This window comes from Ipomoea nil, unplaced genomic scaffold (assembly GCF_001879475.1).
Source record: "Ipomoea nil cultivar Tokyo-kokei standard unplaced genomic scaffold, Asagao_1.1 scaffold1719, whole genome shotgun sequence".
NCBI classification, from domain to species: Eukaryota; Viridiplantae; Streptophyta; class Magnoliopsida; order Solanales; family Convolvulaceae; genus Ipomoea; species Ipomoea nil.
Genome location: NW_017618147.1, coordinates 272,939 through 292,392, shown reverse-complemented (window position 1 = coordinate 292,392; position 19,454 = coordinate 272,939). Strand labels below are relative to the sequence as shown.

The 19,454-nt window shown below is 38.3% G+C and overlaps 2 protein-coding genes across 2 annotated transcripts; one reads left to right on the top strand and one right to left on the bottom strand.

Annotated features, from left to right (window-relative positions):
* Window positions 1-999: 999 nt before the first annotated feature.
* LOC109191704 (plasma membrane ATPase 4) lies at window positions 1,000-8,422 on the top strand. The gene is made up of 15 exons (XM_019342349.1): window positions 1,000-1,392; window positions 4,072-4,191; window positions 4,275-4,511; window positions 4,619-5,380; window positions 5,467-5,589; window positions 5,688-5,937; window positions 6,046-6,210; window positions 6,306-6,544; window positions 6,635-6,667; window positions 6,786-6,867; window positions 6,962-7,122; window positions 7,211-7,384; window positions 7,483-7,665; window positions 7,767-7,948; window positions 8,056-8,422. Exons 1-15 carry the CDS (start codon window positions 1,339-1,341, stop codon window positions 8,150-8,152), a joined length of 2,862 nt encoding a protein of 953 aa, XP_019197894.1. The 5' UTR covers window positions 1,000-1,338; the 3' UTR covers window positions 8,153-8,422.
* A 167-nt stretch (window positions 8,423-8,589) lies between these two features.
* LOC109191705 lies at window positions 8,590-10,902 on the bottom strand. The gene is made up of 3 exons (XM_019342350.1): window positions 10,646-10,902; window positions 10,384-10,554; window positions 8,590-8,988 (listed from the first exon to the last, which is right to left on the bottom strand). The coding sequence occupies exons 1-3, from the start codon at window positions 10,789-10,791 to the stop codon at window positions 8,739-8,741; spliced, it is 567 nt and encodes a 188-aa protein (XP_019197895.1). The 5' UTR covers window positions 10,792-10,902; the 3' UTR covers window positions 8,590-8,738.
* Window positions 10,903-19,454: the final 8,552 nt, after the last annotated feature.

Here is a 19,454-nt window from a genome sequence, read left to right as displayed (position 1 = left end):
TGATTTTAATTCCATTAAAATGGGGGAATTGCAATTCCCCCCAACCAAACTACGGAATTTAATGGCCTTTAGAATTAGATGGGAATGAAGTGGGAAGGGAATTTAAAATCCCTCCAACAAAACGCCCTGTCATAGAATTAAAATCCCATGTCCCCCCATGAGATTTTAATTCTTGGGATTTTAGGAAGAAAAAAAGACAGTGATGAATCAAATTACCCCTTCCTTTTTTAACCTAATTAATGCCTGACAATAACAATGAACATTTTAGAGTTTATACTACTTATTCCCTTTCAATTCCCATGTATACCAAACATTGGAATTGAAATACCCAATAATTCTATTCTTGTAAACCAAACACTGGAATTTAAATTCCACTTTATTCCCAGTAATTCATCTCCCGCAATTTCTTTCCCACGTAATTCTCCCTCTCCAACCAAACGCCCTGTTAGTATGAGAACAATAATACCAAGTGCTTTTTTAAAAAGAGTATTTAAACGAATTTTGAATTATGACTTACGAGAAAATCACTATCTAAATGTATATTTTTGGGTGAAACTCATTTTGTGAGCTTACAAGAAAGTAAATTAATAAATGTGTGTCGATAATTGATCGGCTCAAATTAAGAAAGACAATAGATAATTTCCATAATTCTACCAGAGTATTTGAACCCTTAAAATTACCAAATTAATTATTCAATCAATTTGATTGAAATTGCCTTTATTTTGACAAAGTTAACAATGATATAATGTGGCGTGTTATATTTATTAAATATTCATCAATTGCATAAATTCAATAATAAAATAAAATAAATAAATAAATAATAAACTATACTAAATATTAAAAGATTTTGGTCTATATTATTATGTACTCCGTAATATTTATGCTCATAAATATTTTTCTAAATACTAGGGCTGGAAATTGGGATAGGGGCCCACCTGGGGGTGGGGGTAGGGTACGGTAGGGTTTAAATTTCTAGGGGTAATTCCTTGAGAGAAGCGATTGCTAATTGAGTATAAAAGGAGAGGCTTAAATGCTCTTAGAACTCCATTCTCCGGCCATCTCTTCTTTCGATTTTCTCCTCCTTTTCATTTGGCCATTATTGCGGTTTTTTCTCTTGGGAACTGCAATATCTCTCCATTCAATGAATCACTAGCATCTCCATCTCCCTATATCTCTCTGTACGTGATTTATTGAGAGAGAAACAGAGATTCCTGGGGCGGCTGCTGCTTATAAGTTGCTTCATGCTATCCATCGCTCCTTCATCGTCTTTCAGGGTTCTCAGCTTTTCCGCAATTTAAACCATTCATTCCTAAACCCTTATCCCTGCCGTCACCAAAAATGGGCGACAAATCCATCACTCTCGAACAGATCAAGAATGAGACTGTTGACTTGGTATATATCTCTTCCTCTGATCTCCTCCTTTTTTTCGCGATTTATTGTTTTTGCTGTTAGTCATGATTGAATTTCTCCAATTTTTTTTTTTTTTTTTTCGTTTTGGCATGAAGAAGATTGATTACATGTTTTGCTTTCTGCAACCTGCATATAGATGTTGGTGTCTTTCTGGCTGCATAAAAATTTGATGTTCTGCTTTCTTTTGGCCAAACACTTTTCCTTCATAAGTACAGTCTACAGTGGTTTAATAATATATCTGCTGTAATTTTTACTCTATTTTTTCACAAATTTATTCGTAAAAAATATATTCCCGTTTTTATTTTACTTTTTATTCATAACTTTAGTAATATATTCTCATCTATTTAAAAAATATATGAGCCACAATTGTTATCCGTCTCTCATACTTCTATGTATCATTTTCCTACCCATCCTTTTCACTTTACCCTTCTCATAAAATTAAATTGCAACTTTTCTTCTTCTTTTTCTTTTTATAATAAAATAATATTACTCCGTAGCAAATAATCAACCAGTTAACATCGCACCAATACATATAAAACATCCACATCATTTATGTAACTATCACACACACAATTTTCAATATATACACCTAATACTGCGAATCTATCTCTTTTATATACAAATTTTTGTTTATTTTTATTGATTTTCTCTTGTTATCATAAAGAAAAATACTGCTACATATAGGTTTTGAATCATAATTTTTGAACTGTAAAAAATATACTCGATCCGTGTAATTTAAGAAATTTACTCAAAGTTAAAATGATATATATATATATATATATATATATATATATATATATATATATATATATATATATATATATATATAGAGAGGGACAGAAAAAAAGGTAGGGTGTAAAACAAACTTTGTAATGAGACCGTACCAGATCTACAAATTCATGACTGGTAAGAAATAAAGAGGAAATTATTATATATAGAAATCTAAATAAGTAATTAAAAATAAATATTTATGATATTTCCATTATAAAATTAGGTAAATGTATATAGAGTGGTCACATGCCTGTATGTTTGTATGTGTATGTATTCATGTGTGAATACGTATGAGTAGTTGTATGTATCTGTCAAAGCTCCCTTTCCCACATTAATCAAATGACTTCACGGGAAAGCGTTTTTATTCCTTGTAATCTTTTCACGTGCTTCCAATTATTTAATTATTTACCAAAACTAATTAATTTATATTCAGGAAAATTATCTTCTAACTAATATTCTTTCCATATTTATTTTTGTTTTATCTTTATGTTGTGTGTCAAAAAAATTAAAAGTAGAAAATATCATAGTATCCAATCCTACCCCTTTTGATATTGGGTGTGAGGTTGGTCCATATCTTTGTCATAACTCCTTTCTTCTATGGTAATTGTTGATTGTGAAATCTCTTGTTATATAATTAATTTTTAAATAGAATCTTTGACAATCTCATTTTTTAACTAATTATATATTAATTTTGTAATAGCGGTCAATTCCTAACACATTGAATCAAAGTCAGTTACGAATAATAATGTTATCACTTACTTTAATTTAATCTCAAAATTGATCTTTTGGCATAAATTAATACACTGAAATGTATAGATATACCAAATGTAGAATTAAGATTTTTTTTTACATTTGTATGAATGTACGGAGAATTTGAGACTGGGTTTGGTAGGTGTATATTGGCATACTATTCACTAGATGTGTAATTTAATTAGTTTTTTTTTTGTCTCTTTTTGGTAAAAGAGTTGGAACATATTCCGTGGTACTATTCACATGCGTGGATAGTTGTTCCATGGAAGTAAACTTTAGCTAACGGTCTGACTAATGTGCAGTTGAAAAAAATTAATGTCCCCTTTCTTTGACATATTTGCCCTGGTATTGGGCAAAAATTTACGGAGTAGGTAGAGCGAAACTAGTTGTCCTTTCCAAAAGTACCCTTGTTAGAGTGCATGGATTACGGCGTCTAGTCTACGCCGTTGAAAGTGCGTCCCCATCACCCATCGGATAAGGCGTTTGGGATTGGGTGGCGATCCGAGGCTGTTGTTTAGGCGTTGTGGGGTCTGATTACAGCACCTGAAAGTCAACTTTGCATATGAATACAGATAGATGTGCATAAATGTTTTAGTAGTTCAATAACGTGGGAAACCTAACTATTCAAAATAATTTTTTACACGTCACTATACTATAATTCAAGATTTATTCCATATACTTATAAAAACTTGAGTAAGATTATCTCAGTGTCTGTCTCGTGGATTCTTATTCTATATTTATTACTTATATGAAAAAATATAATACACGTGTGACCCCACACCCCCACATTCCCCCGATTATTATGAGACGCAAGACAAATAATATAAGATTATTATTGCACGCAAAATAATATTTCTTATAGAGATTCATAAACGTTTTTGGTGTTTATATAAAATTACATAAACTACTAAATTCAATTTAAGTAAATAATCAATTCTTTCTTTAACTATTTTCCAGTTTTCATTTTTGTTGTGTACCATCACACCATACTGTGATATGGACATTTTCTTGATTTGAAAATGTATTGTTTTGTTAAGTAGGATGAAGCTGATTAGAAGGAATGTTTTAAGCCATAATCACAATAAGCAATATTGGAATGGGTTTGGTAATCAACTGCTGATTGAATATTGTGAATGACAGGAAAAAATCCCGATTGAGGAAGTGTTTGAACAGCTGAAATGTAGTCGGGAGGGACTGACATCAGATGAGGGAGCCAACAGGCTTCAGATATTTGGTCCCAACAAGTTAGAAGAGAAAAAGGTATGTAGTTATTGTTTCAATGTTGGAATGCCCTGGTTTGAGACTAGAACACATGTTCAATTTGTTGTGGAATATAATTACAGGAAAGCAAGTTACTGAAGTTCCTTGGGTTTATGTGGAATCCTCTGTCATGGGTTATGGAAGCTGCTGCCATTATGGCAATTGCACTGGCTAATGGAGATGGGAAGCCCCCAGATTGGCAGGACTTTGTTGGTATTGTTTGCTTGCTTGTCATCAACTCCACTATCAGTTTCATTGAAGAAAACAATGCCGGAAATGCTGCTGCAGCTCTTATGGCTGGACTTGCACCTAAGACAAAGGTATAATATCACACCTTGTTGCAAACATTCAACTTCAGAGTTTTTGCAATTTGAGATTAGCTTTAAACATGTTCCATTACATGTACTAATATTTTAATTGACTACAGGTGCTTAGGGATGGTCGTTGGAGTGAACAGGAGGCTGCAATTCTTGTTCCGGGAGATATTGTTAGTATCAAGTTGGGAGATATCATTCCAGCTGATGCTCGTCTTCTTGAAGGTGATCCTTTAAAGGTTGATCAGTCTGCTCTTACCGGAGAGTCTCTCCCTGTGACCAAGAGTCCTGGGGATGAAGTTTTCTCTGGTTCAACATGCAAACAAGGAGAGATTGAAGCTGTAGTTATTGCCACTGGGGTTCATACTTTCTTTGGAAAGGCAGCACATCTTGTTGACAGCACCAATCAAGTTGGCCACTTCCAGAAAGTACTCACTGCCATTGGAAACTTCTGTATCTGTTCAATTGCAGTTGGTATGCTGGCTGAGTTAATTGTCATGTATCCCATTCAGCACAGAAAGTACAGGGATGGAATTGACAATCTCCTTGTTCTCTTAATTGGTGGCATTCCCATTGCTATGCCCACTGTCTTGTCTGTCACAATGGCTATTGGATCGCACAGGCTATCTCAACAGGGTGCCATCACCAAGAGAATGACTGCTATTGAGGAGATGGCTGGCATGGATGTCCTCTGCAGTGATAAAACCGGGACCTTGACTCTTAACAAGTTGAGTGTAGATAAAAACTTGATTGAAGTATTTGCTAAAGGCGTAGACAAAGACCAGGTGCTCCTTTTTGCCGCAAGGGCTTCAAGAACTGAAAATCAGGATGCTATTGATGCTGCCATGGTTGGGATGCTTGCTGATCCTAAGGAGGTATTTTTCTTTTCTTACCTTCATAGGCTCTAAAGATTAAACACAATAGAAATTTGTTATCATGATCAAGATAATTTTTTTGTCAGGCACGGGCTGGTATTAGGGAGGTCCATTTCCTCCCCTTCAATCCTGTGGACAAGAGGACTGCCCTCACTTATATTGATGCTCAAGGCAATTGGCATCGTGTGAGTAAAGGTGCTCCAGAACAGGTTAGTTTTCATGTTCCCCCTTGTTTAAGATCTTTTTGACACCTCTAACAGATCTTTAAGACCAAATAACTAATTGAAGTTTTCTTTCCTTTCTTTAGATTTTGGAACTCTGCAATGCCCGTGAAGACCTCAAGAGAAAGGTTCATTCTGTGATCGATAAGTATGCTGAACGTGGACTTAGATCATTGGCTGTGGCTAGACAGGAAGTGCCTGAGAAAACAAAAGAGAGTCCTGGTAGCCCATGGCAATTCGTTGGACTGTTGCCCCTCTTCGATCCTCCCAGACATGATAGTGCTGAAACTATTCGCAGGGCCTTGAACCTTGGTGTGAATGTTAAAATGATTACTGGTAATCAACTTACAGAATTGTGTTTTTCTTCCTTTTTTAAGTGCAATCATCATTGCCTGGATATCTTCTTTCAACTTTATGCAAATTATTATTGTTGATTGTGTGCAGGTGATCAACTTGCAATTGGTAAGGAGACTGGCCGTAGACTTGGAATGGGAACAAACATGTACCCTTCTGCTACTTTACTTGGCCAAGACAAAGATGCATCTATTGCCGCCCTTCCAGTAGAGGAATTGATTGAAAAGGCTGATGGTTTTGCTGGAGTTTTTCCAGGTTGGTTCCTTGTAGTGACTGTATTTAAGATTCCCATATCTTCTTTCTGTTCAATAGATGTGAATAACTAATGATGTTTCTTCTGTGATCTACAGAGCACAAATATGAAATAGTGAAGAAATTGCAGGAGAGGAAGCACATTGTTGGAATGACTGGAGATGGTGTGAATGATGCTCCTGCTCTAAAGAAGGCAGATATTGGAATTGCGGTTGCTGATGCTACCGACGCTGCAAGAGGTGCTTCTGATATTGTGCTCACTGAACCCGGGTTAAGCGTTATTATCAGTGCTGTCTTAACTAGCAGAGCAATTTTCCAGAGGATGAAGAACTACACTGTAAGTTTTAATTTCTACAACTCTATCTGAAATACATAATTCTCTTGTTTTTAGTACTCTACTAACTCCATGCACCATTCGCTTCAACAGATCTATGCTGTTTCCATCACAATTCGTATTGTGGTAAGCTCAATGTTGCATTTCAAGAATTCTTACTCTTTTTTTTTTTTTTTTTTTTTTTTTTTTAAATTTTTTTTATTCTCTTTTTGATGTCTTGTGTTGCTTACTGTCTCTTTTGCAGTTTGGTTTTATGCTTATTGCTTTGATATGGAAATACGACTTCTCTGCTTTTATGGTCCTGATCATAGCCATCCTGAACGATGGTAAATCCACATTCTGTTCTGTGTCTTAACTACTCTACTTGTTGGTCATATGTAATTGTTTTTTACTGACGAGGGATTATCATTTCTTTTTCAGGAACCATCATGACTATCTCAAAGGATAGAGTAAAACCATCGCCAATGCCAGATAGCTGGAAACTGAAAGAGATTTTTGCCACCGGTGTTGTTCTTGGAGGTTATTTGGCATTGATGACAGTCATCTTCTTCTGGGCTATGCACGATACCGACTTCTTCTCTGTATGGAATAACTAATACTCTGTTGTCTTGATCTGCGGCGGTAATATTATATTATTGTTGGTTTTCATTTGCCCAATTTAACTTACAGGATAAATTTGGGGTGAGATCACTGAGGAACAGTGATGACGAAATGATGGCTGCGCTATACCTCCAAGTCAGTATTGTGAGTCAGGCTCTTATCTTTGTCACCAGATCTCGCAGCTGGTCTTTCCTTGAACGCCCTGGACTTCTTCTGGTTACTGCATTTTTGATTGCACAACTGGTAAGACGACTTTGGTTTCACACTGTGGAACAATATAATGAAACATTACATACATGAGTTCAATGGATCTGACAGTACTATGATATGATGTCTCGCAGGTTGCAACCTTGATAGCTGTTTATGCGAACTGGGGTTTTGCTAGGATTCAGGGATGTGGTTGGGGGTGGGCCGGTGTGGTATGGCTTTACAGCATAGTTTTCTACATTCCGCTTGATATCATGAAGTTTGCCATTCGTTACATCTTAAGCGGAAAGGCTTGGCTTAACTTGCTGGAGAACAAGGTAAACAAACATCCTATCCTATCCTATCCTCTCTCCGACATCATCTGAACAACACAACTACTAGGATGTATTTCTTCTGATTCGGTTTTGTTTCACAACAGACTGCCTTCACCACAAAGAAAGACTATGGAAAAGAGGAGAGGGAAGCGCAATGGGCACACGCTCAGAGGACTCTACACGGACTTCAACCCCCAGAAGCTTCTAATCTCTTCAGCGAAAAGAATAGCTACAGGGAGCTTTCAGAAATCGCAGAACAGGCAAAGAGGAGAGCCGAGGTGGCTAGGTATGAGAACAACATTTGACACTGTCGTCTTTTATCTTGCATTCTTTTTCTCTCGCCTTCATTTGTTTGAACAACGTTGACACTGTTTGTTTGTTTGTTTGTTGCAGGCTGCGTGAGCTGCATACACTGAAGGGTCATGTGGAGTCAGTGGTGAAGCTGAAAGGGTTGGACATTGAAACTATCCAGCAGCATTATACTCTTTAAGCCAGCTTTTAGTTATTACTTAATTGGCCACACCCGCTTGCATTATAGCAACATGGAATCAGATTATTATTGTTAACTCCAGACCACATCACAAACATATGGCCTTTTTCTAGTAGTTAACAAATGTGTAATTTGTCTACATATAAAATGCGGCAAGCTAAGAGCTGTGAGCTCTCATCCTATGTATTTTACTTGGATTTCTAATGAATTTCTTTCCAATATTCAATGCCAACTTCATCTCCATCTTTTTTCGGGGTGGCCCTTATAACCAAATTTCTTTTTATCTGTACTTATATGTGCGGCTACATGTCACATGTTATGATTTTATTATTGGTAAAGGAATATTAAAGTTGAATCAGACTTCCGTTTTATCAGATGTATCTATCATTTTACCTCAAAAGAGGCATTCCATGTAACAGGTAAGTTTCATGATGATATATCCAAGTAATGTGAGTGAAAGTCAGTAAGAAGCCTATACAAGATTTTCCTTCCTTCTTAAAACCACAACAGAATAATGCAGTCTAGTACAACATATAAATAGGTATATACTGCATAGGTACCCGAGATTGCTGAGCCATGATGCACCCTAGGAGTAATCATCGTCTTCTTCATCTCTTGACCCGAGGAATCTCCTAACAACAGCAGCGGCTGCACCAAAGAGCATAAAGAGAACGAGGGTGTCAAATCCACCTCCAACACCTACGGCAACACCCGGTCCAGGAGCAAAGAATGAGAAGGGCGTCCAGCCCCATCCGCCATAGTATGGCACACCGATACCATAGCCATATCCACCAACTAGAGGAGGGGCAACTCGTGGGTTAATGTAAACATTGGTCCTGCAGCAGAAGTAATGAATGTTAAGTCAAATATCCGAAAGTTGTTTGAATATCTAATGATGAAAGAGACTTGAGACAACTACACACTGTATATTATGAAACACCTGCTTGATTGCCTTCTTACCAAATGAAATCAATATAAAGCAAAAAACTCCATCTTTTGTACACCATAAACTAGACTTAAATTCTAGTTGATTAAAACGAAGAACTAGAAACAACAGGAGGACTTTGGTATAAAGTTAAACATCGGCCTACATATGACCAACTCCTTTCCCTACTAGTATGAGGATTCAAGGCACCTTAAAGTTTAGCATTTTCGTCTAATGCTAAGGTTGCTACAGTAGATAAAAAGACATTCATCCTAGCTAAACCTAGTTAAATCTCAAGGTGATCTTCAAAATTACTGTTATGTTTGGACAAGATAAAAGTAGCACATCAGGCAATAATAGGGAAAAAGACAAGAATGTGTAGAAAAGCTTGAGAATTAGCCAAAATATGTATTGACTTTTTTTTTGACAGAAATATGCAAAACTCTATTGAGAGTTGCGTTTTTTAACGTATTTCATCCGTATTTTTTTTTTGTTAAATACAGAAAACGCAACCACCAGTTGCGTTTTCAAAATACGTAGGGAATACGCTAAAACGCAATTGGGAGTTGAGTTTTACGTATTAAATGAACAATACACAACGCAACTCTCAATTGCGTTTTAGGTTGTTTCGCCGGGCAGTCGCCGGAAAAATTTAACGTCTCAAAAACCCATTTAACGTTTCAAAAACGCATTTACAGCTTGCGTTTAACCGATTCGAAGCAAAACCTCACTTGCGAATTGCGTTTTGTATATCTCGCCGGCCTTCGACTTCGCCGGCGATGACGAGTACAAATACTTCACAAAAACGCAACTTGGTTTACCGTTTTACGTATAATACGTAAAACGCAAAACGTAGTTGCGTTTTCTGGGATACGGTATGGCCGCAAAAACGCAAGAGCCTATTGCGTTTTACGTATACAAAACCGTAAACGCAACTGTCTCTTGCGTTTTCCACGAATACAAGAAAAATACGAAATACATCAAAAACGCAACTACTAACGGAGTTTTGCATATTTTTGTCCAAAAAAAAAATACGACACATTTTGGGAATTTTTCCTTGTTGACGACATATTTTTTCCTTGTTGACCGCAATAATAACTACTCTCCAACCCTCTGTGCCTTGCTAACAACAGAAACAGTAAATGTTCATTGATCATAATGTTACAGACCACATGAATGCACAATTCCATGATGTTTTTTTGTCTTATTTATATCTGATATTATGATATAAAACTAGCTAATTTTTTTCATATCAATATGGAGAAATACATACACGGAAAGTGAAAGGATAAGCTAGTTACTTAACCTGGAATTATTAATCCTTGGACCCGAAGCGCGCGGCGCCGATGAACGGAAGGCCTGACCGCCAACTCGGCCGCCGGTCTTAGCAGCAGACGCAGGGTCTACTGAGCCCAGTGTGAGCACCCCAGCTGCCAACGCAACCAACGCCAATTTCGCCATTTTATTCTCATTTTTCCTTACAGACAGAGATAAAAGAATATAACAAATAAGTTGGAGAAAATTTCCAAGAAAAAGACGCAAAGAGTGGGGAATCAGAAAAGCAGTACCTCAAGGGCTGATTTTCAGCGTCTGGGTTGCAAGAGCAGGAGATTTTAGTGGTATTTACGAAACTGCATCTGAAATTCCGGGTGGGTTTAAAAGATGAAGCGAGAGGATTAGTTAGAAAGCTTTGCTGGAGAAGAGCTAAAGACATGTTGGTGTTGCAATGGTGATGAGGAGCTCAGCTGAAATCTTGTTTCCGGCGACAACAGAGTGAGTGAGAAAACACCGATTGTATGTGTAGTCAACTATGACTGTGTTGATATTATCCATTTAATGGTTGTGGATTGGCCACGTCACAACGTAATACTGGCTGAATTTTGTTCTAAAATGTTTTCCATTTTTTTTGGTAAATGTAAATAAATGTTTTCCACATTTTATTTTCGCGGACTCCAGAACCTTTTTTTTTTTTTTTTTTGGAAATTTTTGGTGCTACACGCCAATCTTTATGTCATGGAACCGTGTTCACAGTGAACACGGTCCCAACAGTGTTGATGCACCGTTATCTCTTTTTTATTTTTTTTCTTTAATTAATCGTGTGATTTTTCTTTTTCATTTTCACATTTCGCGGTTCCACTTTAATTTGAGGTGAGCAATAATTTCGGACGTTCATAAATTATGAATCCATGCCTGCACATTCACATTGGAACCATGCCTACACATTCCCGTCCGAAACCATGGCTACTCCTCTGTAGCGCAAGCTTCTTCAACATTCATAAATTTTTTGTTATGAAATTATGAATTTTCTGTTATGAGATTATGAATTTTCTGTTATGAGATTATGAATTTATAGTACATTCATAATCTCATAACAGAAAATTCATAATCTGACCAAACGCGCGCTGTTAACACCACATTCTCGAATATTTTTTTTTTTAACGTAAAAAGGGTGTTTGGACCCGTGCTCACCATTCATGGTGAACACGTTTCCAGGGCATAATTTACCGCTACACGCCTACTAGGCTACACTAATAACATAAAAGAGTTTGTTGTATTTTTGGTCCAACGAGTATTATGACATTAATAATGTTAATTCATAACTTTCAAAACTTACCTAATTAATTTATGAGTATCAATTTCTTATCACAAATGATCTTTTATAAGTGAAATCTTCACTAACTTTTCAAAGAAAAAATTATTCCTGATCCTTTATAGTATGGGTATAATGATTTTTCCTTTTACCACAATGGTTTCTCATTAGAGTTTTTCACACTTTTGATCACACGAATATTGTGACACTAATAATGTTGATCCACAACTTTCAAAACATGCATAATTGATCCACGAGTATCAATTTCTTAACACGAAATAATCCGATCCTTCAAGTGAAATTTTCACAAAAGGAAAACTATAAATTAGAATAGGAAATTTTGGAATTAGAGTGTACATATATACTTAGGGTTATATTTTAAATATAAACAAATATTATATACAAAATTTTATATATATACAGGCCTGACGCCCTAACCTGCAGACTTATAGACTTAGACCTTATACATATAGGCCTAGGCCTATTTAGTAAATAGGCTTTAAATCAGGCCTAAGCATGTCCTATTTATTAGATAGGTCAAGCCTAACCAACATCACATTATGCTATGCGCACGTGCGCACTGGCCCTAAAACGGCGTCGTTTTTACTGAAAACGACGCTGTTTTAACTATAAAAAAAAATTGTTCGAAACGCCGTTAACGGCGTTAACGGCATATTCGTTATGAAATTATGAATATACAGTTATGACATTATGAATGTACAGTTGTAGAATTATGAATGTACAGTTATGGAATTATGAACTTACAATTATGAATATAGAGCTTCAAAAATTATGAATGTTCGGTATGGAATTATGAATATACAGTATGGAATTATGAATGTACAGTTATGGAATTATGAATGTACAGTTATGAAATTATGAATGTACAGTTATGGAATTATGAATGTACAGTTATGAAATTATGAACATAGAACTCTGACATTATGAACTTACAATTATGAACATAGAGCTTCGAAAATTATGAATTTACAGTTATTGAATTATGAATGTACAGTTATGGAATTATGAATGTACAGTTATAGAATTATGAATGTACAGTTATGAAATTATGAACACAAAGCTGTGAATATATGCTCCTATAACGAGGTGGTCTGAAATTAAATTAAAAAAAAAAAAGAAAAAAAACAAGGAAGATAAAGGTGCCTGACGGCACCGTTACCGTGCCCATAATGCACGCTGGGCATGAGTCCACAGCATAACGACTCCTAACCAACCCATAATTAAATAGGTCAAGTCATAAATCCCAATTAAAGGGTTCGGTCTATTTTCATCCCTATATAATATAAATGACTAAAATTCGCAATACAATATAAACAATGATCCACTATATATATTTCGTATATTATTTTACCACAAAATTATTGTCTTATTAATTGCATTTAATGCGTTATTCCATAATGGCCATATAATAGGATCAAAGGTTCAATATAATAAAGAAAAGAGTTAATTACCAAAATGGTTCCTTGACTATAGCGAAATTACCAATTTGATCATTGACTATTTTTTTAACCAATTAAGTCCCTCAACTTTAAAAATTTTAACTAATTTGGTCCTCTGTTAGTTTGACCGTTAGTCAACCGTTAACTTGAGACCAAATTGGTAATTTCGCTATAGTCGAGGGACCATTTTGGTAATTAACTTTATGGGTGGGCAATTCGGTTTAATTTTCTCGAATCGAACCGTACCGAAGTAATATACAGAACAACCGAACGATATTGGATTCTTGTATACCGAACGGTTCGATAAAAAATCCGATCCGATCCGATCTGAATTGTTCGGTAAAAAATTGAACTGAACCGAATACCGTTTTGATTTTTTTAAAAAAAATATAATAATAATAATAATAATAATAATAATAATAAATAAATAAATAAATAAAAAGTAAATCCAAGTCCCTTGTTGCTTGCTCTGCCATTCAGCTCATATTCTCACGAGTATCTCTCGTAAATATTTTATTTGATTTCTTTATGTGTTATGATGTTTACATAGTCCATATCCAAAGTCTAATATATAACAAAATAGCAATCCAATGTTCAAACGGTATTCGGTTCGGTTCGGTTTTTACCGAACAATTCAGTTCGGTTCGAGTTTTTACCGAACCGTTTGGTATACAAGAATCTATTACCGTTCAGTTGTTCGGTATATTACCAAATCTAACTAGTTTGGTACGGTTCGGTTCGAGAAAACTGAAGCGAATTGCCGACCCTTAAAGTTAATTACCAAAATGGTCCCTTGACTATAGCAAATTACCAATTTGGTCCCAAGTTAACGGTTGACGAACGGTCAAACAAACGGAGGACCAAATTGATTAAGAGTTTTAAAGTTGAGGGACTTAATTGGTCAAAAAAAATAGTCAAGGACCAAATTGGTAATTTCGCTATAGTCAAGGGACCATTTCAGTAATTAACTCTAAAGAAAAAGACCACCCATTTTATGTGGACTATGACAAGAAGCATTGGTTACAATCGTTATATCGTGGACCATGGTCTACAGTGTATTGTGTATTTTGGTTCAATACATAAAATTCACACACACACACACACACACACACACACACACACACACACATGTGTGTGTGTGTGTGTGTGTGTGTGTGTATGTATATAATGATCATGAATTATGTGCATTAAAAATATGAATTTTGTGCATTATGAACATGAATTCTGTATATTATATAGCTGGTGACACATAGACACTTAATATAATACACATAATTGATGTTCATTATATCGTATTTATGTGTATGTGTATTATGAACATGAATGAACATTATTATAACCGTGATTATTGGAGGCTGTGGACTGTGGTGGATTATATAAATAATACGCCGTAAAATTTTCTCTCCCTGTGTCCTAGGGTTTCCCTAATTTCCCCCCTGCGATCTAGGGTTATGGCGTACGTACATGCGAACAGCACCATTGAAGCAGCCTGCTCACCTCCGAATGACGTGCAAGAGATAATAACACACACGACAGAGATCACGCTGGACGATGAAGAACAAGGTGTCCGGTTCGAAGATGAAGAACTCGGCATCCAAACCCTACCGGCGGCGAAGGAAACCTGGACCATTGTTGGCCGGTTTTTGACAGATCAGATCCTCAAGACCGAGGTGATGAAGCGTGTTATGGCTTCGGCTTAGAAGCCTCTGATGGGTATTGAGATAACGGATGTGCAGCCCAATTTGTTCTTGTTCACCTTCTTTGATGAGCCGGACATGAAGCGGGTTATGGATGAGGGTCCTTGGGCGTTTGAGAATGCGACGCTGCTATGCCAGGTCTTGAATGATGGTGAGGATCCCTTACAGGTTAGTCTTAATACTGTGGACTTATGGGTACAGGTTTCGGACATCCCCCAGGGATACCGTACGGTTAAAGTGTTGGAAAGAATTGGAGACTATGTTGGGGTGTTCTTGCGCTATGATGAACGAAATTTTGAGAGACAATGGACTTCCTTCTATAGAGTTAGAGTCACCCATGATGTCTCAAACCCCTTGAAGCGGCGGATGAAGATGATTCTGAGAGATGGGTCCTGGACATGGATTAATTTCAAATATGAACGCCTCCACATGTTTTGCTTTTTTTGCGGACGAATGGGCCATACGGACAAATTTTGCTTACAAGCTCGCCGTTCGTTGTTGAGAGCGGAACAATATCCGTTTGGGGCGTCGATGAGGGCGGGGGTACAAATTCGGCCAAGGTGTTGGGGGAAAAATGGTTTCAACTAGGCCAAGAGAGGAGGCGTGAGATTGGCTATGGGAGTGGGAGAGGGGGAATGGCGGTGGGAGTTGGGGTTGGAAGGAGTGAACAAACTCGGGTGGAGGTGTCTCAACCTACGGCTCGGGTGGGTTCGGATATCGGCGGTGTGGGTGGGTTGGGCAGTGAGGGCGTTGGCGATGAGGGGGTGGGGGTTCGGGTTGATCCGAAAAGAAGGAGGACGGAAATTGGGGAGGTGAGTGCTTTGAATGGGGACATGGTTGTTGATTCTGATTCTTTGATGGCGGGACCTGTGGATCAGGTCCGCCGGTCCCAATGAGTACCTTAAGTTGGAACTGTCGTGGCTTGGGTAATCCACAGACAGTTCGCGTGATTGAGGACATGGTGTCCTCCAAGAAACCCGACTTTGTATTTCTCATAGAAACCAAGGTTGACCGTGATCATGCAGAGCATCTTCGGGTTAAACTTGGTTTTGATGGACTTTTTTGTATTGACAGTTCTGGTTTGAGTGGTGGATTGGCTTTGTTGTGGAGAGAAAATAATACAGCGACATTGATTAGTTATTCCGCAAACTATGTGGATGTTGAGGTGACTATGCCGGGGTTTGAGAAGTGGAGAATGACTGGATTTTATGGCTTTTCGCAGAGGGGTCAGAGGAGAGACTCGTGGAATCTTATTCGTACCTTAGCTGGCAGATCAAATCTACCATGGGTGATGATTGGAGACTTTAATGATTTACTTTATCAATCTGAGAAGCGGGGGGGAAACCCTCATCCTCTGAGTTTATTGCATGGATTCGGTGAGACTATAGAGGAATGTGGATTAGCGCAGATGCCAATGATGGGATATCCGTTTACCTGGGAAAAAGGAAAAGGCACACCGAATTGGATAGAGGAAAGGCTAGACAAGGTCTTGACTAGCCAAAGATGGCGGGAGATTGTGCCGGATGCTAGTGTGCAAAATATATTAACCCGAAAGTCCGATCATTCTGCTCTTTTCCTTGGGATTCTGAATCTTCGGAAAAGGATGGGTGGTCTGAGAAGAGGGTTTCGTTTTGAGATGGCATGGCTGCATGATGAAGGATGTAGGGATGTGGTGGAGAAGGCATGGAACGATGGCGCAGGAAGAGGGTTGCAGGAATGTATCTCTATTTGTGGACATCGTTTATCGCGTTGGGGAGGAGATCATTTTCATAAGTTTGGTGAGCGGATCAGAAATCTGCGGAATGAACAATTGCGTCTGAGGGGGTGTAATGATCCGGTCTCATTGGCTGAGTTCCAACGTTTGGAGGAGTGCCTATGTCGTATTGAGGCCCAGGAGGACACATACTGGAGGCAGAGAGCCAAGCAGCATTGGCTAAAGAACGCGGATGCTAACACGAAATACTACCACAGGTATGCATCTCATCGCAAGAAAAAGAATACTATTTTAAAAATTATGAATGGTAGTGGGGATTGGGTGGAGGGTGAAGCCATGAGGAACGTTATCTACGACTATTATAAGACTATCTTTACCTCCGACTCCCCAAGAGATAGTGGGGAATTCTTTGGAAATATAGCCTCTCGGGTATCACAAGTACAGAATGAGTTGCTCTTGCGGCCTTTTGATGCTAGTGAGGTAAAGAGTGCTTTATTTTCAATGTTTCCTGACAAAGCACCAGGACCAGATGGAATGAATCCGGGCTTCTACCAGCATTTTTGGGATATAGTGGGTGGTGATGTATCGGCCTATATTATGAATTGTCTTAATACTCGCTCGTTTCCAACTTGCCTGAATGATACAAATATAATATTGATCCCAAAGAAAAAAACCCCTGAGATGGTCTCGGATTATAGACCGATAGCTCTGAGTAACGTGGTGTACAGGATTATGGCTAAGGTTATAACTGCCAGGATGAAACCGTTTATGGGGGATATTATATCTGACACCCAAAGTGCTTTTATTTCTGACAGGCTAATAACGGATAATATTTTGATTGCTGCTGAGGTAGGACATTTTTTGAATAGAAAACAATGTGGAGTCACAGGGTGGGGGGCTTTGAAACTGGATATGGCTAAAGCCTATGACCGAGTGGAGTGGCCCTTCCTGCGTGGTATGATGTTAGCGTTGGGCTTTGATGAAAGGTGGGTGGATTTGATAATGCTGTGTGTGACCTCAGTTTCATATAGTATACTGGTTAGTGGAACACGAAGTGACCAGATCGTCCCGACTCGTGGATTAAGGCAGGGTGACCCACTGTCACCTTATCTCTTTATTATTTGTGCTGAGGGACTTTCATTGTTACTACAGCAGGCACAATTGAGAGGAGATCTACACGGGTGCAGAGTAGCTAGGGGAGCCCCCCCTATATCTCACTTATTTTTTGCAGATGATAGCTTGCTCTTTTTTAGAGCAACTGCGCAGGAAGCCAATGTGGTGAAACAGTGTTTATCGGTGTATGAGGAAATGTCTGGGCAAGTAGTGAATTACTATAAGTCAAGTATTTGCTATAGTAAGAATACGCGGGATGAGCATAGAGAGGAGGTTGCCAGTATATTGGGAGTGGTTCAGGCTCCGAATTTTGGGAGGTATTTAGGACTCCCATCGTTTGTGGGCAGGAATAGGAGAGCAGTGTTCTCATATATTGATGATAAGGTAAGACAGCGGATTGGGTCTGGAATAAGAAATTGCTTTCACAGGCGGGTAAGGAAGTATTGTTGAAAAGTGTGGCACAGCCTATGCCCACCTTTTCTATGAGTGTCTTTTTACTACCTATGAATACTTGCACAGCCATTGAGAGAGTTATGAATCGTTACTGGTGGAGATCTAAGGATGATCAGGGCATCCATTGGAAGGCATGGGATAAATTATGCATCCCTAAGAAGTATGGGGGATTGTGCTTTAAAGAATTGCATGCCTTTAATTTAGCTATGCTGGGGAAACAGGCCTGGCGTTTACTCACCAAACCTGAATCACTGGTTTCCAGAATATATAAAGCCAAGTACTATCCTAAAGGGACATTCTTTGATGCTTGTATAGGAAATAACCCAAGTTACTGCTGGCGTAGTATTATGGCTGCACAGGAATTAATTTGTGGCGGAGTCAGGCGCAGGATTGGGAATGGGAAAGGAACTCTTATCTGGGATCATCCATGGCTTCAGGATGAGAATAATGCGAAAATAATCACTGACAAACCACCATATTTGGCACAGGCAACTGTAATGGGATTAATAAATCAAGAAACGGCGGCTTGGGACCAGGATATTTTGACTGATATTTTCATTCCGGAGGATGTGACACGGATATTGAAAATACCAGTGGCACCAGATTATGAGGATATGTGGTATTGGCATGGTGATATAACAGGTGAATATTCAGTTAAAAGCGGTTACAGGCAAATAGTGGGAAATTATGTACAGACGACAGGGATGTTTGATAAATGGCCCAAATTATGGAAGCTCAGAGTACCCCCGAGATGGAAAACATTTTTATGGAGAGCCTTGAATAATATATTGCCCACAACAACGAACCTCATTATAAAGAGAGTGGAGATTACCCAGCATGTGCTATGTGTGGGATTATGCATGAGAATGTTATGCACTCTTTGGTTGAATGTGATTATACAAGGAACATTTGGGCACAATCTCGCCTTCCAATCCCCAGTACTATCACAGATATTTTCCATGTTTGGTTTAATGACATATTAAATATTCTAGATGATGATGGAATTATTTATGCAGTAGGCCTACTATACTATATATGGCGAGCGAGGAATGGAGCTGTGTGGGATGCATACTTGCCCAGACCACAAAAGATAATTGCAACTGTAACCGCAGCGATCCGGACATGGCAAATAGCACACCCGGACCGCCCGATGCAGCAACGTGCTCCGCGTGGACTGGCCACGGCAATCCCCGAGCAGCACCAAAGTGCGGCATTGCAGCCTGCTACCGTTCTGCCCACACTCCTTGCGGCTGCCTCCGTACGGAAGAGATGTTACTTTGACGCGGCCTTTTTCCAGGCCACAAGTAAGGCCGCTGTTGGGACAATTTTCCTAGACGAACAGGGATCGTA